The 24,943-nt window shown below is 38.9% G+C and overlaps 1 protein-coding gene across 1 annotated transcript; it reads right to left on the reverse strand.

Moving 5' to 3' along the window:
* Positions 1-1,716: 1,716 nt before the first annotated feature.
* Positions 1,717-24,085, reverse strand: znf292b (zinc finger protein 292b). Its single transcript, XM_047573559.1, has 8 exons — positions 23,903-24,085; positions 13,252-13,406; positions 13,019-13,097; positions 11,840-11,975; positions 10,722-10,924; positions 10,295-10,431; positions 8,940-9,081; positions 1,717-8,703 (listed from the first exon to the last, which is right to left on the reverse strand). The coding sequence occupies exons 1-8, from the start codon at positions 24,068-24,070 to the stop codon at positions 2,077-2,079; spliced, it is 7,647 nt and encodes a 2,548-aa protein (XP_047429515.1). The 5' UTR covers positions 24,071-24,085; the 3' UTR covers positions 1,717-2,076.
* Between the last annotated feature and the right edge of the window lie 858 nt (positions 24,086-24,943).

A 24,943-nucleotide genomic window follows, 5' to 3' on the forward strand; every position in this document is an offset into this window, starting at 1 on the left:
TATGAAAGACCTCATAGTACCATACTGTCCCAACAGATCACTACGATCTCTAAGTGCAGGTCTACTTGTGGTTCCTAGAGTTTCTAAAAGTAGAATGGGAGGTAGAGCCTTCAGCTATCAGGCTCCTCTCCTATGGAACCAGCTCCCAGTTTGGGTTCGGGAGGCAGACACAGTCTCTACGTTTAAGGTCAGGCTTAAGACTTTCCTTTTTGAGAAAGCTTATAGGTAGGGCTGGACTTAACCATCCCTTAGTTATGCTGCTATAGGCCTAGGCTGCAGGGGGACGATGCACTGAGGACATGTCCTCTCCTCTTTCTTCTCTGGCTCCTGTCCTCTAATATCTTATCATTTTATTTTCTATCTCTTATAATTTACTAACCACTGTGTCTTATTCTCTCCCCTCCACTCTCCTCCCCCTCCATCATCTTGTGAGGGTCTCTGGTCTGATGTGTTGAATATCTGACCTGTGGAGTTCTAAGCTACATCTGCTGCCGTGGCCTCATCAACCAGCCCAGTCTTCATGGTCTGGAGTGCTGTGTATCAGACCTGTGGAGCTCCATAAACTACATCTGTCCCAGTCATCATGGCCTCCTCCAGTTGTCCACTCCTACCTAGATGAACAATTCACCAACCTGCCCATAATTCCTGTTATACTCACAAACTGTTACAGATCATCAGCTATGTGTTATATTACTAGACCCTACATGTTTCCTTCAGCTTGATGTATGTATCTATGACAGAAGTTTGTTTATCTTGGTTTATCTTGGTATCCTGGTTGTTGTTTGAAATGTCAGTCTGCCGCAGGAATGACTCGTTTGTTATATGGCGTCATAGGTCAGCCGGAAAAGGGGGGGTGCATTAACATGGTATTAATATATCGCCACCTAGTGTAGAGGAGGACATGTTCCCGTCACTTATTCAATTTTCTCTGTTGCATGTAAACTGGGACAAGGGCCGCATGCAAAAATTAGAATTTTAAAAAGCTCGATTAAGCTGTGCATGTGAATGCACTGTATCTTTCTGCCACATCAGCTAAACACCACAGCTCGTCAGCACACTCCTGGTTTAAAGTCACTTGCGTTGGCTCCTACCTGACTGGCTCTGAAAAGGTACATGCAGTCGATCCTTGCACTCACAGTTGATCTGTGCACTGGGCAAAAGGTTCAGCCAGTGTTGACAGCCCCACACTTTGTTATGCATGCTTTAGTCTGTGCATAAATGAAAAAATAGCATTTATGGCATATATTTGGATATTTATTTATTTATTAATTTGTTCATCTTAATTACGGCAGAGTTGGTACTCCATACAGTATAGGGTGCTCGGGCTTAGGAGCTCCAGAGCTTAGCACTCCTTTATTCTTAAGGCCATTGTGACTTATAAACCATCACAAATAGATTTTCTCTCTTCTCCTGCACCCAGTAGATTCTACCCACAGTTTATAATTTTGTATTTCTATTTATGCATTCTGAACCCTATTCATGTATTCTTTCTTAATATACTTTGTAAACTATGCTGTTGGACAACCTGACCTCTTTCAGTGGGCTTATGCACTGTGTACCAAATTGTGGTTTTATTGTGTGTGTATTTGTGTCTTTTGTGTCATCTGTATGCTGCACTTAAATTGCCCTTCATGGACAATACAAATTTACAATACAATACAATACATAACAAATGAGCAGCTCCAAATTTCAAAAGTCAAGAAGTCAAAGACGGTGTAAAATAAAAACGGTTTAATAGTAAGACCTTCTGGTGACAGTGGTGGTTTCAAACTATACACACAGTGCACGTAAATACCATCGTTAAATCACAAACTACACACAGTCGGTTTAGTCCATAGTCCATCCCTCTCCTAGTCTTACAGAAATAATACATTACACAAGCTGTTGTCATCATTTTTTTTGCAAAATCTTTTGAATTAATAGTCCATAAGAAAAACATGCTATACATTTTATTATAAATGACAAAAAATTACTACAATAGTACAATATAATACAGTACTACTGTTTTGTATTTTGTTTTTTCAGGTCACCAATATGCAGCAGGAGTGATCTCACTCAAGTTCTGAGATTATGCTTTTAAAAACAAAAACACAAATCATTTTTTTGTAATACCACAGTAGGTTGCATATCCTGCAGTTGCTTTAATGTAAGATCAGTGACACCTGAAGAGTTTGCATCTAAATTTATTCTTACTTTACTAAGTGACTTCAAATTTTGGCGGTTGCTGAACGTGACACAAATGTCTTTAGTATTCAGTCTGGATGGATTCTTCCATATGTCTGACACAATAACCTTGCTCAGTGGAGAATGTTCAGTTTTGCTTGATTGTTCCAGAAATTTTAAGAAAGACATTTCAAATCCCATTGGTTTAAACAACGCCAAAGATGTGCTCTGCTCCATCCTTTCTTCCTGCATTACCACAGCAGATGAGGAGTCTGTTTCTTCGTCCCTGCTGTGAACCACATCTGTCTTTTTTGTACGTGCAATTTTCTTGCATTCTACCATTTTTTCTATGAGTTTTCGTGGACGTCCTCGTTTGCGTTTGAGTACCATGGGGCCATCAGAGTCATTATTTGACAATTTGTTGTCAAACAATGCAACAGGGAGTCCTGTGGATGTCCTTCTGCGTAGGACAGGCTTTGAATATCTATATTCCCCTCCTTCCATGCCCAGGTCAGAGGTAATTTCAGGATCTGACAAGTCTGAGGTGTTGTCTGACTTGGAATCATCACTCCTGATTGAATGACACTTCTGCCTTGGGAACTTTTTGCAAAATATGAAGTGACTCCTCTGCTGTTCCAGGTACTTTTCTGGCAAGCCATGTCCCACATAATGTTTCATTATGCTCCGCTCTGACTTCATGACTGACTCGCAAGCTTTGATCATACAGGGGTACTGAAGAGGAAATTTCTTTGTGCACATTGCAGATGCCTCTACTTTGGATTTCAAGGAGGGTTTTCCATATTTAACCCAGTGACTTGACTTTGACTTGCTAAACCTCTTTATGTTACTTTCCCTCAGCAAGATCTCTTTATTGCTCTCAATGTTTTCCTTACCATTACTTGCCTTAGTTATTTGGTAACGTAACGTTTTTGAGTTTGGTTTTGTCTGCTCTTCTTTTATCTGTTGATTTTTTAGTGTACTTTGGTACGTGTCCTGATGCTTTTTCATGACATGTCTAAGCAAGTTTGACCTTGTGGCATACGAACGGTCGCAACCTTCAATTTCACACTTGAATGAACCATTTACTTGTTCAGGCCTGGCTAGTTTGACATCTTTGTGCATTTTCTTGAGATGCCCTATATACGTCCAGATAGCAATGAAAGATTCTGTACAACCTTGGTGGCCACAAGCAAACTTGCCATACTTGATGCCAGACAAGAGATTACCAATATGATCAAGGCTTAATTTATGTAGCTGTAGATAATGCTGAAAGAGAGTGGGAACTTCTTGGAAAACACAACAGCAGTCCTTGATTTGGCATCGAAATTCTGAAATGTGAGTAAATTTGAGTTCTTGGGCCTCATCATGGCCCATTATTTCATCCAGTACCTCAGGCTGGCACTGCTCTTTGTTCACCTCCAATGTTGATAAAGCAGACTGATGAACAGCTCTGTAGTGGAGGATCAGATTGTGTTGAACAGTAAAGGCTGCTACACAGCCTTGATGAACACATTGATACGGTCTGTATGGACTAATGACATCACCTGAACTGGATTTATTGGACTGCCTGTTGCAAACAGTTGGTTTGTCAAGCCAGGGAAGCCCTTTAGGTTGTGTGACAGACAAAGCCTGGGTAAGAGTGGCTGACACTTTGGCCGAGTTGGTTCCTACTTGCTGACCCATTACACTCTGAGAGGACAACTTGAGCAAGCTTCTTTGTTGTTCATGCGACGATTGATTTGCTGATATCCTGGCTTGTACTGACTGAAAGTCTGTTGTGGTTGAAGTTTTGGCCGATACTGGTGGAGTTAATGTTTGGGTCTGAGTGGGAGCTACTTGCAAGGAATTTATGACTGTGGAGAAATTGTCTTGAAATGTGTTATATGTTATGTCTGCATTATGACACCGTCCAAATGATTGTGATTGGTAATCAGGAATCACTGCATCCTGGTGCAAATACAGATGTGTTCCACTTTCGGGTGATTTATGAGAAGATATTGTGTGTTGTGCCACTGGAATCTGGTTTTTACCCACGGGCCAGTTTTGAGTAGTAGCAGATGCTGAAGCTTTGGACAGCCTCTGCTTGAAATCTAGATGTGCATTTTCTTCAGCTGGTTTATAAGACCTGTGAACTGACTGATAATGAGTGCGAAGGTTTGAGTTCCGAGTGTATGTCTTGCTACATTCCTGACACTTGAAAGGAGCATACTGGCCATACATTTTTTTAACCTCATTAACCATGTCTAGTGTGTAGTTATGAGTTTTTGAGAGGTGTTTCCAGAGTGCTTCGCTAGACATGGAACTAAATGTGCAGTTCCCAATCTCACAAGCAAAAGGCTTAATCAAGGTTGACGACACTGACCGTCGTGAATCAGTCTTTGTAGGTCCCATTCGGCTGTTGGTAGTAGTGTTATTCTGTTTCACAGAGGCTGACATCTGCTCAGATATTTCTCTCACTAAGTTAAGCCTTTCAAACGCACTTTGAATTTCTGTCATAAACTGTTCCTGGCTGGCAGACAACTGACAGGGTTCAGGGTCAGGATCATTAGATTCAATGCCTGTGAAGGTACGTGTCTCCTGTTTTGGTGTGTTAGTCTCTCTGAAACAAGTAAAGCTTTGAGTGTTCAGGAGTCTTTCAATTTCACCAGAGGTCTGTGTGGTTATTTTCCAATTTTCCTCAAACTGTCCTTCCCTAGATGAGCCACTCTTGGTATTGTGAGACAATGCACAAGGTTGAGAATTATTGGAAGGACAGCAGATTTGGCCAAAAAAAATGGTATCAAGATCAGAGTTGCCAGAATGACATATGCTCTTTCTGCGTTGAAAGTCGCCTGCCAAAATCTGCTCACGCAACCTCTTTTTAACATCTTGCTCTGTAGTCTTCCTTTGAATCTCAGTCTGTTTGTCTCTTGTTGCTAGACTATCAGGTAACAGTGTTTTTGTCACTGTGTTAGATTCTATATCTGGTGTCTGAAATGTCTCAAAGTGACATCGCTCACCATGGAAATCCTCAGGGGTCATGTGCTTTGTAGAAACACTGCCAGGAATGGAGGAGGGAGGGTTTTCTGTCAGTGTTTGCATAAGAAGTGGTTCAGGGAATTCAGTAAATGTATTGCCAGGCTGAGGTAAACTTGTCATAATATAAGACTTATCCTCTCGCTCTAGCTTAACATTCTCTGTATGCTGTATTACAGAGCTACCTGGCAAATACTCACCTGCTGCAAACAGAGCACAAGGTGTTTGGTCGGACTTATCCACAATGCTTTGTTTAAGAATGTGGTCATTTGACTTATATGCTGTAAAGTTATCTTGTGTATAATTAGGAGAGGGGTAATCTTTTGCAGCAGCTATAACACTTGTTACAGACTGATGAGGCTTCATCTGATGAAACAACTGTGGTTGAGAGGAGCCAACAGTTTGCTCTGATGTAAGAAGATCAAGAAATGATCTTGGCAACTCTGTGTTCAACTCTGACTCTTTGTATGGTTTGCAAATTGGACATTTTGACAAACGGCCTCCAAAGGATTTGGAACTATTAAATTGTCTAAAACACCTACAGCAGGCAAATCTGCCATCCTTAATGATAGCTGGCCATTTGGACCCTTTGTTTTTTCTGCCTTGTCTTTGATTTTCAGGATTGTTTTCAGAGATGGCTGGGTCATTCCGAGATTGGTTTTCGCTGCCTTTCTGGCTTGTACAGTTTGGACCAGGAAAATTGGACTGTGCATTATTTGACATGGTGTTTGTATTTTCTGGGGTCTTGGAAAGGCAGACTACACTGCTATGCAAATGTGGTTTATATGGTGAGAAGTCATCCACTTCCTTTGCACTATTCCTATAGGAAGAAAGAACAGACAGGGGCCTACTCTCCATAACTAGTGAGTTCAAGGATTCTGCAGGTGTGTTCACTGATGATCCTATCATAGAGCAAGATGGAACAGTGACTGGCAAAGTAGCAAGAGTAGAATTCACTTGTGGCACACTTTGTATCTTAGATGGGTAGACTTGGGAAGGGCCAGAGTTGGGAATTTGTTCTGAAACCTCAGATGGTGCAGTTACTGGATGCCCATCACTTCCTAACTGAGAAATAATACTGGTTTTTACAACATTTGCCATTAAATGTGCACCATTCTGCTTGAAAGCAGATGAGGACAGGATAGGATTAGCTAAGGTACTATAGTTAAAATCTGTACCCATGTTAGTATATGAGGGTGACTGATTAATATCATGCTTCTGGACTCCATGAGTTGGTACTCTGTCAGCCTGCAAGGAGACTGAACTGAGTAGTCCAACAGATGATGTGCTTGGTGTTGGAGCACAGGTTATCTTGATTTTAGTTCGAGCAACTTTCCATTTCTCATAGAAATCTGAGTGAACTGCTCTCATGTGCTTGGTAACACTTCTGTAGGAGCTGTAGTGTTTTGTACATGTTTCAAATACACAATGAAATCGTGTTCTCTGTCCTAGAGACAAACCTGTACCAATGCTATTTGAGGATGTTGCAGAGTTTTCTGGTTTATTCATAGTTAGGAGTTGAGAGCTTACTGTTGAGGGGCATGGTTGTGATATTGCTGGCTCTATGTTCTGTGGCAGTGATACTGTCAAAAGGTTTCCACTGCACAATGGCTCTTGCTCCACTGGTAATGGTAACTTACAGTCAGAGTTGTAACTTAACGCTTGAGTATTTACATTGCTGGGGATGATGTGTGTCTGGTTTAGTAAAACATTACCTAAACGGGCTTCAAACTGAGGTATTGGATGATTCGCCTGAAGTGGTTTCACATAATCAAGAGAATAAGTATCTGAATCCTCTTCGTTTCTGTTAGATTCAGACAAGAGGGAATGAGGAGACAGAATAACAGAATTATTTAAACTGTCTGCCTGACTGGTTGAAAATGACGAACTTTGTAATTTATGTTCAGATCCAGACTGTCCTACAGTTTGAACAGACTCTCGAGGAAATTTCAGTAAGGTCTCAATGGAGACTGATAGCTTTTCCTGAGTTGGATTCACAGAACTTTCAGCATTCCTTTGTTTAAGGAGAGAGTGATTAGAAAGCATTTGTTCAATGAGTGATGAGCTAGACTTCATATCTTGTGAAGATTGCTCAGAAAATGGATTGTTTTCTTCTTGAGTAGCATGCCTTTTCTCATGTAAATCCAGCTGCTGTTGTGAATGAAATACCTTTCCACAGTCTACAACCCTACAAGTGAAAGTTTTATAATGCTGTGCTTCATGGTCATATAGTTTAAAGGCCTCGCTGAAAATTTTCCCACAATCTGGAAACATGCATTTAGCTTTAAAAACAGAATGTGTTTTCTTATGTATGATGAGCTCAGTGTTGGAGAGAAAACTTGCCTTGCAGTTCAACTGTATACAGATGTAAGGCTTTACCCCACAGTGGACCTGTAAATGATCATTAAGATGAGTAACACTAACAAAGTGGCGACGGCAGTACTGGCAAACAACCTTTTTGCTCTGCATTTCAAGGAAAGTCTTTGCTTCTTCATTGTCTCCATGAGCTTTAACATGTGCGATAAGGTTTTTAAAAAATTTGAAGCTCCTTCTGCATTTTCCAACAGGACACATGTTTTCCTCATTACCTTCTGTTTTAGTCTTAGTTGTTTTAGACTGAGTGTTTTGAATCAACTCGACATTTTGCCCTAAGGAACCACCATTTTTGGAAAGTTCACTGGTGTTGGCCTTTAAAGCTGCAATGACAGGCGCAGCTGTCTTGGGATTAGCCAGTTTCTTGCTTGTTTTCATTGCAGTCAGCCTTTCCTTACTTGACTCTTTGACGTGCAATGTTACATGGGGCATTAATGTGTCTTTTGAGGTAAAAGTTTGAGCACATATGGGGCAAGTATATACCCCACTGCTTAGATGGGTTTGTGCATGGCGTACAATCCTGTGGCCGAGAAACTCTTTGTCACACAACACACAGTATTGCATATAGGCCTGCCAGTTCCTGAACCTGGCAGATATGAAGCCCTTTTCCCTCAGTTTCTTCATTTCTCTGTTTTTCTGTCTCTTGTCTGTGATATCTTTAAGGTCATAGGTGCCACTGACTAAGCAGTCCGGCACGTTAATAAATGACTGCCCATTCAGGAAGTCTTCGTCTTCTTCAAGCATCTCAGTATCATTCAGCAAGTCAATGGATGACACTATTGAAGCTTCTTCTCCCATAAGCGCCAAGCAATGTCGCTTTAGCATGTTCCAGTCCCAAAACTCAGGATCAAAGGGCCACTGGGTTTTAAAGACAAGCAGGAGCTCGCAACGTAGAGAATTGGGAATAGGCATATTCTCCTCCTCTAGTTTTTGGTCTGGTTCATTATAAAGAGTCTCTACAGAATAGTATGAATCCACGGTGGGTTCCAGGAGGAACTCTGTTAGCTGACAGGCTCGCTTCACTTCCAGGTCAGTTGGAAGCAAACACGAAATAGTTTTACACACTGTTGTTTTTGCATTTCCATCAGTTGATTCCATTTGTAGAGCCCTTATGCACATTTCAATGCATACTGGCAGGCCAACATCGTCAATCTATGAAAAAAAATGTTAAATAATTTAAGGCTGTCAAGCAAGAACATAATTACGAACACACCTGGGAATAATAAGAAACTTTACAATTTGATAAAGCAGAATGGGAAGGCAAAATCACCGTGAAGAAAACAAATTATTATTAAAATATAGCTACTCATTGTCAGTCAAAATCAACCTTTCATCTACCGAGTATAGATATATTGATACTACAAACATATATTGGAAATGTTACTGACCTCTGATTGAATAACCTTGATGAAAAACAGGATGTGGTACAGAGTTTTTGAAAGCAATGACATCTGGCGGCATCTGTCAAGGAAGGCCAGCTCTGATGGCTCCAATCGCTTCAACAGTTTGCTCCAAAAAAGAGTGAGCTCCCTGATTTAAAGAAATGGAATTCATACTGAATTACTACTTCTGGCTCAAGACTTACTTTTACAACTGGCTGCACTGGTGCGACCAACTTGCATAACCTGGTCAGGTTTTGTCTTTGGTTTTGTCTTTATTGTCGTGTAAATTCAGCTTCCAACATTAACAACTTCCACCCAGTTCAAAGTTACCTGCAATCACTATGCTACACTGCATTTGATCCACATATCTCATCACAACTTTAAGCATCATGTCAACCAGTCGCCAATCATGTGACAGTAACAACACAGAGGCCAGGAGGAGATGAATACAATGACATCAAACCAAACTCCAAAAATGGTTGCATTGTTTAGAGCCCTTTACTGACCAGGTTTATAAAACACTATAAAATCCTACACACAATGTCAAAAACACTGGTGTATCAATTGTCATTTTTGCTTTTTTGTTTAATTAGGACTCAATGGGCCTCATCCATGAACTGCATGTTCATTCTCATTTTCACTGATCACACTTAACTGACGTTCACATACATTTATGGAAAATATGGATGACAAATATGTCTTGGTTTACATCAGTTTAAGACATGACTTCAGGTGGTTCATTGATCAGTGTGGATTTGGTTACCACTGTCAAGAAATGTCACCTGGCTGTGACAGGTCACTGTCAAATGGAATATGAGACTGCATCCCTAAAACAGTTAAAAGTTGTCTGTAGCTTAGTTAGGTCTCGAGCATACTTTTACTCACTGCTGTAATATTTAAACTGCAGTGTTATTTGCAGTATATGGTTCATTGGAGTGCTTACATATGCTAATGGATTGGCAGGTACATACAACTTAAGAACAAACTTGATTTTCCCGCATTGTGGTTAAGAACAGTGGTTGGTCCAATATAGCTATTAAGAATTCCAAATACTTGAACTTATACTTTTTTTCCTAGTATGACACAGATTATGTCTCTTGACATCAGTAACATATTACCTTCACAAGAACATTTATGACAAGATGAATAATGTATTATTCATTATTAAAATAAAAAAAATATTCAAGTATATGCACAATAATATTTGTTGAAGTATGAAAAACACTTCAGCATGTGTTGATTTGGGGACAAGTGGAATCCAAATATTATTAGTTTTTTCCCTGTCAATGGTTATTCTTTTCCTCTCGCTATAAAACAAGGACCTATGTAGAGCAAGAATTATATGGTTTGTGTTTTCTTACCAAGCACAGTACATGTCTCCTTGAAGAAGCTGTCGAGTCAGGAAAGCTGAACACAAGCTGAAAGCTGCACTATCTTCTCCATCTGACTCCAGGTTGCAAATCATCTCTAATGCATCACGACAGTCTTCTTTTGAAAGCTGTGTAGACACATGCCATAGATAGAGTAAGCTAAACTCACAGAAAAGACTAAAGTGGGGGCATATACGATTTTATGATTTATAAGTATTCTGTTTTGAACTTCGGAAATGTACAACACATACAACTCCATGTCTTTAGTATGTAGATGTTTTTAATATCAATTGTGTCAATACGGTCGCTTTATGACTTAAACAATGTCATGCAAAGTACTAATAGGTGTGATTACATATTCTATGCATAAGTAAAACTATGCACAAGTCAATATACTCAACTATGCAACTATACTTACCTCATCCATTAGCTGATTCTGTTGTGAGGTGTTACAAAGGCAGACAAGATATATCTGCTTGAAAGGTCCCTGCCCTTGAAAGGCGCGAGATTCAGAACACGTCTTTGCCAACAGTGCAGCCTTTCCCATCTGCTTCTCCTTCATCAGCTGCTTCACTCTCATCTCCAGCAGAACCAGCCCCTCCTGCACCAGAAACTCCTCAACTGACACCAATGGCAAAATACAGTAATATTTTGTTAACATTTTGTAAACAGTTTGTTAATGTTTTTATTTTTAAACCTTTGCATATAGGTTTTTGAAATGTAAATAAATTGTGGAAGAGCTTGACAGTTACGCCACCGTGCTGGACCCTACACCACTGTCATTTCCTGAAAAATATGCGGTCGGATAAAATAGTAAACATATATGGACTGAAATATACAGCGAAATGTTAACTAGTTTATTTTATTTTAAAGTGATGCACGTCTATACACTAAGCTTAAGGGCACCGGCCTATCGATGTTCCGACTAAAAAAAATTCAGTTTTTGTGATGTTTTTACCAATTTGTATTTGTTTGTTTGATGTAATGTGCCACTATATTTTTTAGTTGACTGTTGCGGGTCTTGAACTCCAAGTAACCTGATGGTGTGAAAAAACAGGTTTAGCCTCCTAATAACATTTTCACAGTTTACAGTGTGATTTACTTTTCTTACAGTTGCTTAACTTGAAATATCTACAAACTACTGACAGTTCTCCTCTTCTGCTGATCTGGCAAACAACATCAGCTCAATGTAAGGCAGTGCTTCTCAAACCTTTTTGGTCATTCACCAAGGGGAATTTTCAAGCCCCACCTGACACAATCGCCCCAACAACAATCCTGATAAAGTACACATTTTTAAATTTATTGAATAAACACAAAGTAATGTTATACTTCATAACAAATCAAAACACCAAATAACACAATTGAAAGTGCACTTGTGCAATCACTTGCTTCAAAATCAAATCAAATCATCAACAAGCATGCATGCTGCATGCCGCGCCACCAGACTCTATACTGGTAAATGTGGATCTCTACTTTTCTGAAGATGAAACAGTGTAGTCTGAAACCAAAACTCTGAAAACCAACCCGAGAATTCACCTTGTTCTGTTTGTGGGTTTTCATTGGCCAGAAGCCCTTGCAGGATCCTGTTAGCCCAAATACCATCGTACTGGCACATAGCAGCCAACGGGGACAGCTGAGTGATTCCATTCTCCCGAAGCTTGTTGCAAGCAACCTGTACTCATAAAAAGAAGTTCAAGGCCATCGAGTCAGACAGGCTCTTCACTAAACATTTAAAATTCTCAAATACAAAATTAACATATTTCCACACTTCACATCTCAACTCTTTCCTAACAGAGGCATAAACACCAATCAGGCACAACACCAGGATGCAATAGACAGTGAGTGAATATTTTGTCCTCAAAGTTGATATGTCCGCTGAAATAACAAAAATGGGCATGTGAACAACAGAACTAGACTAGAGCGATGGAAGAAGGTGGCCTGATGAATAATTTTTTCTTTTACATGACGTGAATGTATTCCGATTTCTCTTTGTAATACTGTTACACTTTGGGTTGGAAATGCTGTAACGAAAAGTAATTTCCCCCTGGGATCAATAAAGTAATTCTGATTCTGAATGGCACAGTATGAAGGCAAGTCAGCAAAGGCAATGTAATGCTTGGGGTAATGTTCTCCTGGGAAACCTTGGATCCTGCCATCCATGTGGATGTTACTTTGACACGTACCACTTACCTAGGCATTGTTTCAAAACAATGTACACCCTGGCTGTAGCCTCTTTCAGCAGAATAATGCACCCTGCCTCAATGTAAAAATGATTTTGAGAAGCACAATTAGTTTGAAGTGTTGACTCAGCCTCTAAAATCCTCTGATCTCAATCCAATTTTGCATCTGTGGGATGTACTGGACGAACAAGTCCAATCTATGGAGACTCCATCCCGCAACTTACAGGAGTTAAAGGATCTGCTGCTAACTTTTTGCCAGACACCATAGCACACGTTTTTACTTTTTCTAAACCAAAGATTCACAGGTGGAATTGATAAGGGAATTAATAAGCAGACCTGATAATGGCATCATGGTATCAATAAAATCTAATCAATGCCCATCCCTAATTATGAAGATCAAAATTATGTTGTGCTTGATTGGTGTATATAAACAAAACATACAAATACACGCACAGTTGGGACAGAAGTTTCAGTTTTCAGTTTTCCACATCCCCACTTCTGTCTTCTGTCTTAAAGTGTGAATTCTCATGTTTACCTGCACTGATGACTTGAATTGTTTCCATAAGCAATCTGGAACATCTTCCTTCAATGAGAGCAAAAGTTCCAGAAAGCTCCTGAAAAATGAGCATTGAGTTAACAAAAACATGATACTGCACTTCTCAAAACACAACAGGACCATTCAACAATCTAACTTAGTGTTCCTTTACTTATTATAGTGAGAAACCTTGACATTCTTCTGTAATTACAAACATTTGACATTGTACTTACAATGAGAGCCTCTCAGCCACAAGTGAAACATTTTCGCACTGCAGGGAGAGGTATGGTGAAGCCTGGGCGTAACTCAGCAGGGCAACGATATGTACTTCAACCACTGGCCAAGGGTCTTCCTCTATCTTCCAAAGGCCTGCATACTCCAACAGTGTCTACAGAAGAAACCACAATCATTGCAATTTTATTAATTATATGAATCAATATTTCTATTTCATTCTGATGAAAATCAAATGTTATTTCAGTTATACACCGTTAAGTATATATGAAGGAGTCAATCAAGTAAACAGTATTTTCTAAATGGAGTTCCACTTGAATCAACAATATATAACGCACTGCTGAAAATGGCAGCATATAACGCTGCCATTATATAATTGGCCACAATCTTGCTCCACTATACCCCGTGATGTCACAGGGTTGGTTGGCTTGGCAGATTCCAACAGCAGTAGAGATAGACTGAGGTAGCGATTAGGGCTGAACACTTAATTGAGTCGTAAGTTCTTTTTTTAATGAATAAAATGCTGTCATTGTACTTTATCGACCTATCTCTTCCAAATATATTGGGAAAATGAATTAAACTCATCACTGCTAACCACAGAGCCATTGTGCAGCTTACAGCAATATGAAACATGTATATTGTGAATATTAGTGAAATAGTTTATTTCACTAATATATAATATATAATTTGTGATTTTTTTTTCAAACTCATTAGTTTATTTTTTATTTTTTATGGTTTAAAGTTCTGCATAATCAACTGCGTTCCTGCACGCTGCCAGAGGTTGCTAGTTGCTAGCCTTGGTCTCTCTGCTTGTCCTCACCTGAGCTAATGACAACCTTTCAGATGAGTTTTTGATCCATTTTGATCCATTTTAAATACAAATACCTTACTGCTTTGCTGCAAGTCATACCATAACATCCCAGAAGTGTCTCATCTTAATTAGGGAAGTGAATTTGGAGTATTATTTATATGTTTGGTATTAGTGCCCAACATACTGTAGATAACATAGTAATTGAAGCCAGCTATCTAATTAGCCAATGAATTAGCTAACTAACAGGACCTTGTATCGGTTATCAAACAGGTACCAAAGTCTAAACAAAATTATGTTTTCATATCATCTTCCATACTGCTTAATCCTGCACTAGGGTCGCGGGGGTTTCTGGAGCCCATCCCAGCTGGCATCGGGCGAGAGGTGGGGTACACCCTGGACAAGTAACCATCCTATCACAGGGTTAACACTGAGACATACAACCATTCACGCTCACACTCACACCTAGGGTCAATTCAGAGTCACCAATCAGCCTAACGAGCATGTCTTTGGAGGTGGGGGGAAGGCAGAGTACCCGGTAGGACCCACGCAGACACAGGAAGAACATGCAAACTCCATCCAAAAAGGCTCGAGCTGGACTCAAACTCGGACCTTCTCGCTGGGAGGCATCAGCGCTAGCCACCGAATGGCTGTGCCGCCCATAAAGTGTATCAGTTTGAGGTTATTTTTTTAAACTGTACTCTACAACATAATGTAGACGTCTACATTACATTTTCCATATAATCAAAGTTATGGTGGTCCTATGTCAACTGATAGCTACATGTTTATGCTCACTAGAATCACTCTGACTCTATGCATTACTTAACATATCCATTTGTCTGTGTAAAGTTTTCCTCTAGATGATTGAGACAGGTTGCAGTGATGTTCTACATGACATGAAGAACTGGACTATCAGGTCTTCTCATCTGTGCAGAGAAAAATTTGAAATTCATCAGCATAGCTGTAGGGGCTGGAGCCTCAGCCACAGCTCTGGGCCACAGCTGAGACCAATTCATTAATCAGGAACTCCTCTGGTGTCTCTGCTGTTAATACTGCTGATCCCTGTATCCCACAAATTTCCAACCCCGGCATTAGCCCCCTGTAGCCCTTTCAGAATTTCTCAGAGGGAATTTTTCGAGTTTGTCATGTAATTTGTCATTTTTGCTATTAAAATTATTATGATTAATTTTATGTATTAGTATAATGTTTACTTGTTAGATTACATTAGATTAGAACAAAAGAACTAAGGAGTGTAAATGCAAATAAAACTTATTGAAATGTGACCCATAACTTGTAACAGAACTCTTAAGATTTTTTTCTTTCTATCTTTTTTAAAAAAAAAATAAAGATATAAACCACAAAATACTTACTATATTCAACACTATATAATGTGTACTTTATCGACCTATCTCTTCCAAATATATTGGGAAAAATGAATTAAACTCATCACTGCTAACCACAGAGCCATTGTGCAGCTTACAGCAATATGAAACATGTATATTGTGAATATTAGTGAAACAGCTTATTTCACTAATATTTGATATGCAGACCTTGACTGCATTTCAAACTTTTTCACTCCGCAAAACCCAATGTGGGTCCATTTAGCTTCTGGTGCACAATCAAGTGGTGATGTCTGCTCAACACTGACGCTGCACGACATTAATGCACACTCCAACACAGTTCTACTGGTCCCGGCTGTTAGTAAAGAAACATTCCTGAGCCATAGCTCATTTTGCAAACTCTCCACAAAAGAGAGTGTTTTTGTGCAAACTACTGTGTCGTCAATACGTTTACATGCACAGCTTAATTGAGCTATGCTCAAAATTTGACTTTCAGAATGTGGTCCCAGTTTACATGAGACAGAGAAAACCGAATTGCTGACAGGAACATGTCCTCCTCCTCCATTAGGTGGTGATATATGTCTTTTCAGCCGGAATAATTTCCAGTTGTCCTATTACGTTATATAATAGGCAAGTCATTCATGTGGCAGATCGACATTTCAAACAACACCTAGATGGATAATAGTACATCTATTTTTAATCTCATACATAATGTGTGTGCTGCGTATGGTGCAGATAAGATGCGCGCTGTCCCTCAGGTGGTTGCTCTGTTTACCTTCTGCTTCTGCGAACGCGTTTCTTGGATGCTTTTGTTCATATTAGCATAGAGTACATGCATTGTCTAGTTTAACTCTGATTAAGGCGTATAAAAAAAATCAATTTCTATTGAATTATCTGGGTACTTAAATCGGATAAGGAGAACTACGATATTAGTCGGAGTGACGCGTTTACATGAGCTTTAGTTGTCCAGTTAGAGTCAGATATATGTGATATATTACATTAGTGCCAAAAACCCGCACGTACAGTGGATATAAAATGTCTACACACCCCATTTAAATGCCAGGTTTTCGTGATGTAGAAAAATTACAGTAAGACAAATAATTTCACAATTTTTTCCACCTTTAATGTGTGTAGACTTTTTATATCCACTGTATATAAAACCATATCAGTGATATCATATAAAACTAGTCTCTGCACTCTCGCAGTCTCTCTCTGTACGCTCACTGTAACTTTCTGTGCCTTCTACATGCTCTGCTTTGTTGACTTTTGGCACATTGAGGGTGGGCACTGAGCAGACAGCCCAGCAACACCCCTCATGTTTGATTCATCACTTTAAACGCCTACTGTCTCCAGGTCAGTGCCAATCTGTCATCATCATGGCGCAGAATTACATACTTCTGGAAAAAGCTCAGTCAGCTCATTTACTTCTGGTGTCATCCTGTTTGATTAGTGTTTCTCAACCATGTCTCTTAAATGGGTTTGTAGCTCGTCTGCATTTTAAAAAGATGATGTCTGAGAGCCCGAGTCTTTGGGGTGCAGACACGAAGGCACAACAAACTTTGCAAATATATGTATATGTAAAATCACATGAACACTCCTTGAAGATTTTAAAGTTTCCATTATTTCTCTCTTTTGATGCCAAAATTTAATTATATTACTAATTATATGACCCGGTATTTGTATTTGTATATTTAAGTGTCTATTTATATAGGACCAATCATAAATCCCCCAGGAGAATTGTTATTAATTTTCTATATTGTTATATAGAAAATTATTTAAGCCGTCAATTGTCATCTATACCAGATGTTTAAGTTTATTTTTCATCGCTTTAATCATTTGTCTAATTTTATGTGGCCACATACAAAACTTATTATTGTGGTTAATTTATTAATTTTTAATTACAATGAAATAAACAAATTAGTAAAACATGAAACGGACTAGAAGCACAAGTATACAAGCACTGGATCGGGCTGGAATTACAAGCCCAAAGTCAATGCACAGAAAGGAAAGCAAAAGGAGGTAATGCTAAGGACCTTGACTGCATAGCGTTTTCTTCTACACGTCACTGCACAGACACCGACACTGGGACTGTCTGATGACAAAAAAAAAAAGCGATCGACCTCGTGTCGTACTCGTACACAATTAATTGCAAATGACACGCTAACGTTTAATTTCCTACTAATTCAATCCAACGATAGAAAAACATTGACGTATTTTAATGTTAGTGTGTATTTACCTTTATTTTGGCATACAAAGTCGGGTAGTTCTCCCACAGGTGGTCAAACATATTAGATATGTTTCCTCCTCCTTTCCAATTTTTATAACATGATTTACATGCTGGCAAGTCGTCCTCAAAAACGACACCCTGGTTGTTTTTCCTGTATCCAAAATAATCCCACAGCTGATTTAACACGTTTGGTCGGGGGGAATGACTCTTCTGCCATTTTCCCCACAAACACGTCTCTCATCTGTAACATTTGCAGGGACCAAAACAAAGCAACACACGCGGGCGCAGCAACATGTCGGTGTTGCGTAGCTTTGTTTTCGTTCCGTTTGAGTTGCCATTAACTATGGCATAATATTTTCTGACGGTATTCAGGAAATGTTTAACCAATTAATCGTAGCGCTTAATACCGCGATTTATTGTGAAATCGAGTAAACTATGTATCTATGGATTTGAATTGATATTGTTTGTTTGTTTTTTTCAATTTGTCCAGTCAATTATCACTGTAATCTGATGTACAAATATACAACTTGTATTTTAAGCTGTATTTAAGAATGGTAAATGGTCTTGCTTTTAAATAGCGCTTATCTACCTACTCAAAGGTACTCAAAGCGCTTTTACAGTCAGAGACACATTCACCCATTCACTCACACATTCACACACCAGCGCTAGCTGCACTGGGAGCAACTGGGGGTTCAATATCTTGCTCAAGGACACTTCGGCATATGGCACACTCGGGGGATCGAACCACTAACCCTTCGGTTCATGGACAATCCGCTCTACCTACTGAGCCATAGCCGTCAATTCTCAGTGAACTATGGAGATTGCAATATATCGCAATATCATAATGTATTGTACCGTGAGTCAAGTGATCCGTATCATATCATGACTCAACTATCATGTTATGTAACGTATTGTGACGTCCTTGCCAATACCCACCCCTAGCGGCCACAAACGATTATTTTGAATATCAACTAGTCACGGATTATTTTTACGATTAGTCGACTAATCGGATCATATGTAAATTGCAGCTTCCATATAAAAAATTTGTGAAGCAGCGTTAGCGTGTGTGTGATGTTTTTTTAGATGATTGAACAGAATAGCTGTGTTTCTCTGAAGGGCAGACACAACTCGATGACCTGCTCTCATGTATCGCGTGTATGTATATATGTGTGTGAAAGGGATGGGGGGTGTTGTTGACCAATATGTAACGTGACTCGTGTTTCAGAACGACATATAGCACTCACTAGAGTCACTGACTCTACCTGCACTGAGTTTTCCACTTCCTCCTTCTCCTCCGGTGAAGTGAAGTGAAGGGGATATGCTCTCATGATGTCTGTTTCTCCACTATAACAGCTAATATTAAGTCAATCCACATGAAAACAAATGCACACATGCAGTCCTTTTTATCTTCAGAGGCTTGAGAACACTTACAGTAATGAGTGGAGGAGAGAAAAAAGCAGTGAGACTCATAGATGAGTGCGCCAAGTGGCAGGAGCTGCGACACGAGCCGTGCGGGGGGTGGGGGTATTGAGATGATTTGAAATAAATTTAAAATAAAATTAACAATTGTATTGATTGAATTGCATGGACAGACGGACATACAGACAGATAGATAGATCTATCTATTTCTCGTTTTTCTTCCACTGCATGTAAACTGGGACAAGGACTGTTGTCAGAAGTCGAATTTGTAACATCGATGTAGCTCGATGTAAACACACTGAGTGACCAGATAACAAAACGAGGTAGTCAAAAAAAAAAGAAGTGTCATCTGGACACAGCTTATTTCCTTTCGTATAAAGCTGCAGTATGCAAGACTTACAAAGCAAAGCTTTCAACGAAAGGTGTGTCAACAACTAACCTTCACCGCCACCTAAAAACCAAACATCCCACTGTTCAGCTGCAAGAGGTGAGACAAGCTCTAGCTCCTTCAGACACCAGCACCAGCTGTGCTCCAGCCAGCACCATTCAAGCCTTTAATCAAAGAGTAAAATAAAAACAAAAAATAAACACACTATATGAATGCTGAGCTTAACAAGAGACTGAGGAACCATCATCACAGATCAGTCTTAAAAGACAACAAAACATACCAGTGGTACTGAAGTACATTCACAAAAAGGGAGAAAGATCAAGTTCCAATACATAAATATCCAGAATAACTCTCTTTACAGGAGTCTTTTGAGTCTATCTCCTCCCCTGATTGAGTTTTCAATATGTTCTATGCCTGATATCTTTAAATAGTCACAATTACCATGACTTACATCTTTATAATGGACAGCCATAGGGTACTGTGAGTTACCAGTTCTAACTGCATGCTTATGCTCTGCCACTCTTGCCTTTAATTTTCGCTTTGTTCTCCCAATGTAGAAAGGTCCACATGGGCACTCAAGTCTGTAAATAACCTAAGGGGTATTGCAATTAATAAATGTATTTATGTCAAACTTAGGACCAGATGTCACTTCAATAAAGTAGGTGGCATTTACCATATTACTACAGTGATTGCAATGTCCACACCTGTAGTTACCTTTTATGGTGGAAAGACAGGTTTTCTGTGATACAGGAGGGAGATAACTCGTAACAAGTTTGTCTTTCAGGGTAGGAGCTCTTCTGAAGCTACTGGTTGGAAAATCTGGAAGAGCTTCTTTAAGAGCACCATCACTTTTCAAAATGTCCATTCAGACCCAAGTCCACTTTCACACCCTTAATACTTTCTACAAAAAAAGTGATGTATGAAGTGGATCAACTTTTTGCATCTAAGAGGAAAAAGGAATACAACTCGACAAAAGAAGAAACAGAGGTATTAAAATGACTGTCGGCTAATGAAAACATCATAATAAAAGGAGCTGACAAAGGAGGAGCTGTGGTGGTGTGGGGCAGAAATCAATACATCGCAGAGGCCTTGAGACAGCTGGATAATCATGAGTACTATGAACCTTTACTGTCTAACCCAATAGAACAAATGAAGACTGAGCTTATGGAAATACTTTCACATGCTAAAAATGAGGACTGGATTTCACAAAGAGAACATGATTTTTTATTCTGTAACAGCCCTAGAATTCCCTCATTCCATATGCTTCCTAAAGTGCATAAGAACCTAGAGAATCCACCAGGAAGACTTTTAATCAGTGGTAATGGGTCAATTACAGAACCAGCTTCTCAATTTTTTGATTTCTTTATTAAACCATATGTTTCAGAACTTCCTTCCTTTATTCAAGATAGTACTCATGTATTAAATAAAATCAAAGACATCAAGAACATTGGATCTTCCCTTCTAGTTACCATGGATGGAGGCACTTTACCATGTACTTTAACATTGACCATATGGAAGGACTAGATGTGTTATCACATTATTTGGAAGACAGACATCCAGATGCCCCCTTCTGACTTTACATACAATGTGTTTCTATTTCAGAATCAACTTTTTAAACAAAAAAAAGTTTCAGCAATGAAAGCCTGGTTTGCGCAGAATTATTCGAATCTGTTTATGGGAGCATGGGAAGAAACATTTGTGTACTCTGATCTCAATATTCTTTTGAATAAAATCGTACGGTGGGGCAGATATACTGTATCAATGACATTATCCTACTGTGGTCAGGTTCAGAAACAGAACTCCTCTTATTTCATTCATATTTAAATAACACCAACAGAAATCTGAAACTCAGTCTCGATTTTTCTTCATCTGAAATACATTTTTTAGACCTAAAAATCTCTCAAGATTTCAAGGGAGATATACATACCTCCATTTTTAGAAAATCAACTGAGCACAACACAATTCTTTGAGCAGATCGCTTTCATCCTCATTGGTTAATAGATAATATTCCTTTCGGTCAGTTTCAGAGACTTAAACGGATATGTGACTCAGAAGATGACTATGAAAAAATGCTCAAGATATGACCCACAGATTTAGGGCAAGAGGATATCAACATAAAACTATATTCAGAGCTTACAACAAAGCAAAATGTCTCCTTAGAGAACAACTGCTGGCCCCTAAACAGAATGAACAACAAGATTCCGATCAGGTGTACTTTCTGAAACAATATAGCGACCATGCAAATGCAATTAAACAAATTGTCAAAAGGAATTGGGACAGTTTGAAAAGTGATAGTGCTTTTAAGAGAAGCTTTCCAGATTTTCCAACCTTGAAAGACAAACTTGTTACGAGTTATCTCCCTCCTGTATCACAGAAAACCTGTCTTTCCACCATAAAAGGTAACTACAGGTGTGGACATTGCAATCACTGCAGTAATATGGTAAAAGCCAACTACTTTATTGATGTGACATCTGGTCCTAAGTTTGACATAAATACATTTATTAATTGCAATACCCCTTAGGTTATTTACAGACTTGAGTGCCCAAAAACTCACTATATCGGTTGCATATCGGCTATCGGTGATTGCTTCTCTTCTAATATCGGCAATCGTTATCGGGCCAAAAAATCCCTATCGGTCGGACACTAGTGTTAACCTTATAGTAGCCAGTCTCCAAGGCTTTCCAGCTGTTCCTAATTTGTTCCAAGCTTCAGTCTTTTCTGGATTAAGTGAATTTTTGATGGAACAGTTCAACATTTCTATTTCTATACTAACCGTGCAATAATGTCTAGTTCTTTCAGAGTTGTTATTAAAAACAAGCTCTCCAAGGTGCCGCATACCAGTTCGAACATCACTGTGCATTTACGTCAAAACAGAGCATGCACAGGCAGAACGGAGCCTGACTTCATTCTCATTCACCGTTTAAATGATTTTCGATCAGTTTGGGAAAAGGAATATTCTACCCCTGTTAAGGCCTGTGTATTTGTATTGAGATGTTTATATGGAGCATCTTCATTCGGTTTGGGCTTCTAAACCGTCTGTAACTGGTTTATTTGGCTCCATGTAAACCCAGCTATTGTTTGGCCACAACTTTTCCGATGACATCACAAATGACCCTGATTACCACTTTGCACATGTGCTTCAAAGACAGAAAAGCAGATCCTTCAAGTGTATGTCTACTTTGAGGGAATCAATTGTTGCCTTCTTAGTAGTCACTTTAATTATTCATTCACTTTATCTAAATATCACAACTGTGCAAAAGCTCTGAATTTTGCCTGTTAATGGACACTGTGGAAAAACTGTAGCTCAACTGTAAGTGTAACTGTGACAGCTCATTCTATCATTTTATGCAATGCTCTCTGATAGAGGAAGATTAGCAGGACAGACAAACAGGTCATCACTAAGCAGAATATTAATGCTCATTTACACCCCTCTCAGAAAAATAAATAAGTTACTTAGCTTCACATGAGAGTGTCTCAATCCCTCTACAAGATTTATTTATTTATTTATTTATTTATTATTTTTTTCTAAAACTAGTTGAGTGACCCAAATTTGTGAGATATTTGATATTTTGCAAAATAATAATGTGATCATAAAGGAGGACTATTTCATGAATGCTAATAAGCAATTACTCAGCCAGGTACAAATAAACAGAAAAGTAGCATAATAACTGTTGAATGCCAGACTTAGAATTAATTGAACCACATGGGAAATTGCTTGGTCACAATAATATTATTATAGAAGTAAATAATCTACCAACACCCATATTTAAAAAACGTAAAAGCAATGGCCCTGCTAAGGGAACACTGTGAGGTTTGCTTGGTGGATTGTTAAAGTATAGGGCTCAGGAAGAAAGGCGTGCCTCTCCTGCAGGCGTGCGTTTCATTCAGCACGTCCACACCAGAAATTCATCCTGAGAACTACTCATAAATACTTTCCTCACTAGAGTGAATTCTCAACAATTTCGCTACAATTAAATAAACTGTAATGTTGTGCACCAGTTACTATGGAATCGTTTAAAGCATAATGATAAGAAGAAAAGAAAATAGTGTTACGAGTGTTACGTTACTGCCAGAGACGAACGGCGAAATTATGATCATGTGACCAAACATACACGGCAAAAACATTGACTAGCGGGCCGTGATGTAGGCTATGTGTAGCTGGAGATAATTTGTTAGAGCCAATCTATGAATACCTTTTGCAGACACAGCTCACGTCAAGGGTGTACTAGCTGGCTGAACCACCAGGGGCAACGGTTGAACTATTTGCAGCGCTCTGCTTCGCTGATTTCTAGGTACCACATACACAAGTATCGTAGATCAAATCCTGAGCAAAATACTAATAATAACACTCATTAGCTATTTAATCATAGCTACACGATGAAAATACACCTTTCCGAGGAGTCTCTAGGCACAAGGGCGTTGCATTTGACTTGGTTAGCTTTTTGCTACAATAGGAGGACAATATACTCACCATACAAAACTCCTGGCAATATACAGAAGAGAATTGGGTGGAGGAGTCACTGGCGACCTTTCTTGACAATTCTTCATGCAGTCCTTGTAGACGTTGTCTGAGTTTCCCAATCTTTTCACTGATACTGTTAGCACGACTGTGATCCTGCTCGGCCTCCTCGTCCGCCATCTTCGCACTACACTGTCGTGCGTACTACTCGTACTACTGAGTTATTACGTAGGCAACATGTCCTATTATGCGCAGTGACGCAACAACTGGACAGACTTTTTCATTATTGTTATTTTATTTTTTATTAAAATTGACAGAAAATACAGACTCAAGAGGATAACAGAGATAAAAAACAAAACATTTAGGGGATTTATGAAGCAAAACAACACAATATCAGTCAAATAATATCAGATAATGTCAGCTATCAGATAAGGTGTGAAAAACGACAGTTTACAAGACATTCAGTTTAACAGAAAATTGAGCATAAAATAAGTGACATAATTTAACAGATGTCTGGGCTTATATTCTTGGCATGTTTGCTATTTATCTTTTTAGGATGAAATAACTTAAAACTGCTGACAAAACCAGGGAAGGCTTGCAGTTTCTCCATTTAGCACAATGGATATGATATTTACCCAAAAATAAGATGATATGAATAGTGCCTGAAACAGATGAGGCTAGATGATCCATATAAAAAATAATATGACATAATTCAAATGGTGACACATCGTTCATTTTTACAGAAATACGATTTTTTATGTCAGACCAAAACCGATGTGTAACAGGGCACATAAAAATAAATGAATAAATAAATAAATAAAAACAGGTGTTCCAGAGTTTCATTTTGGTTACTACAAAAGGAGCACTAATCCACACAAAAACCTGTTTTTGATCATTTCTCCCACAGAATAAATCGTGTTAATGATTTTGAATGCGTTTCTTTAACTTTAAGGAAAATGCGCTATTTGTTAAATTTGGAGTGTGCTTTGTCCAATGTAATTGAACTACACTTATCTGATGATGCTGTAACTAGATATAAGGAATCAGTTCCTT

Source organism: Mugil cephalus, chromosome 21 (genome assembly GCF_022458985.1).
Source record: "Mugil cephalus isolate CIBA_MC_2020 chromosome 21, CIBA_Mcephalus_1.1, whole genome shotgun sequence".
NCBI lineage: Eukaryota > Metazoa > Chordata > Actinopteri > Mugiliformes > Mugilidae > Mugil > Mugil cephalus.

Coding starts and splice junctions, on each gene's coding strand:
- znf292b (XM_047573559.1), bottom strand. CDS start 24,070: ATGGCGGACGAGGAGGCCGAGCAGGATCACAGTCGTGCTAACAGTATC. Junction 9,082..10,294: donor GGAGACATGTACTGTGCTTG/GTAAGAAAACAC, acceptor TCTTTAAATCAG/GGAGCTCACTCTTTTTTGGA. Junction 8,704..8,939: donor TCAAGGTTATTCAATCAGAG/GTCAGTAACATT, acceptor TTTTTTTCATAG/ATTGACGATGTTGGCCTGCC.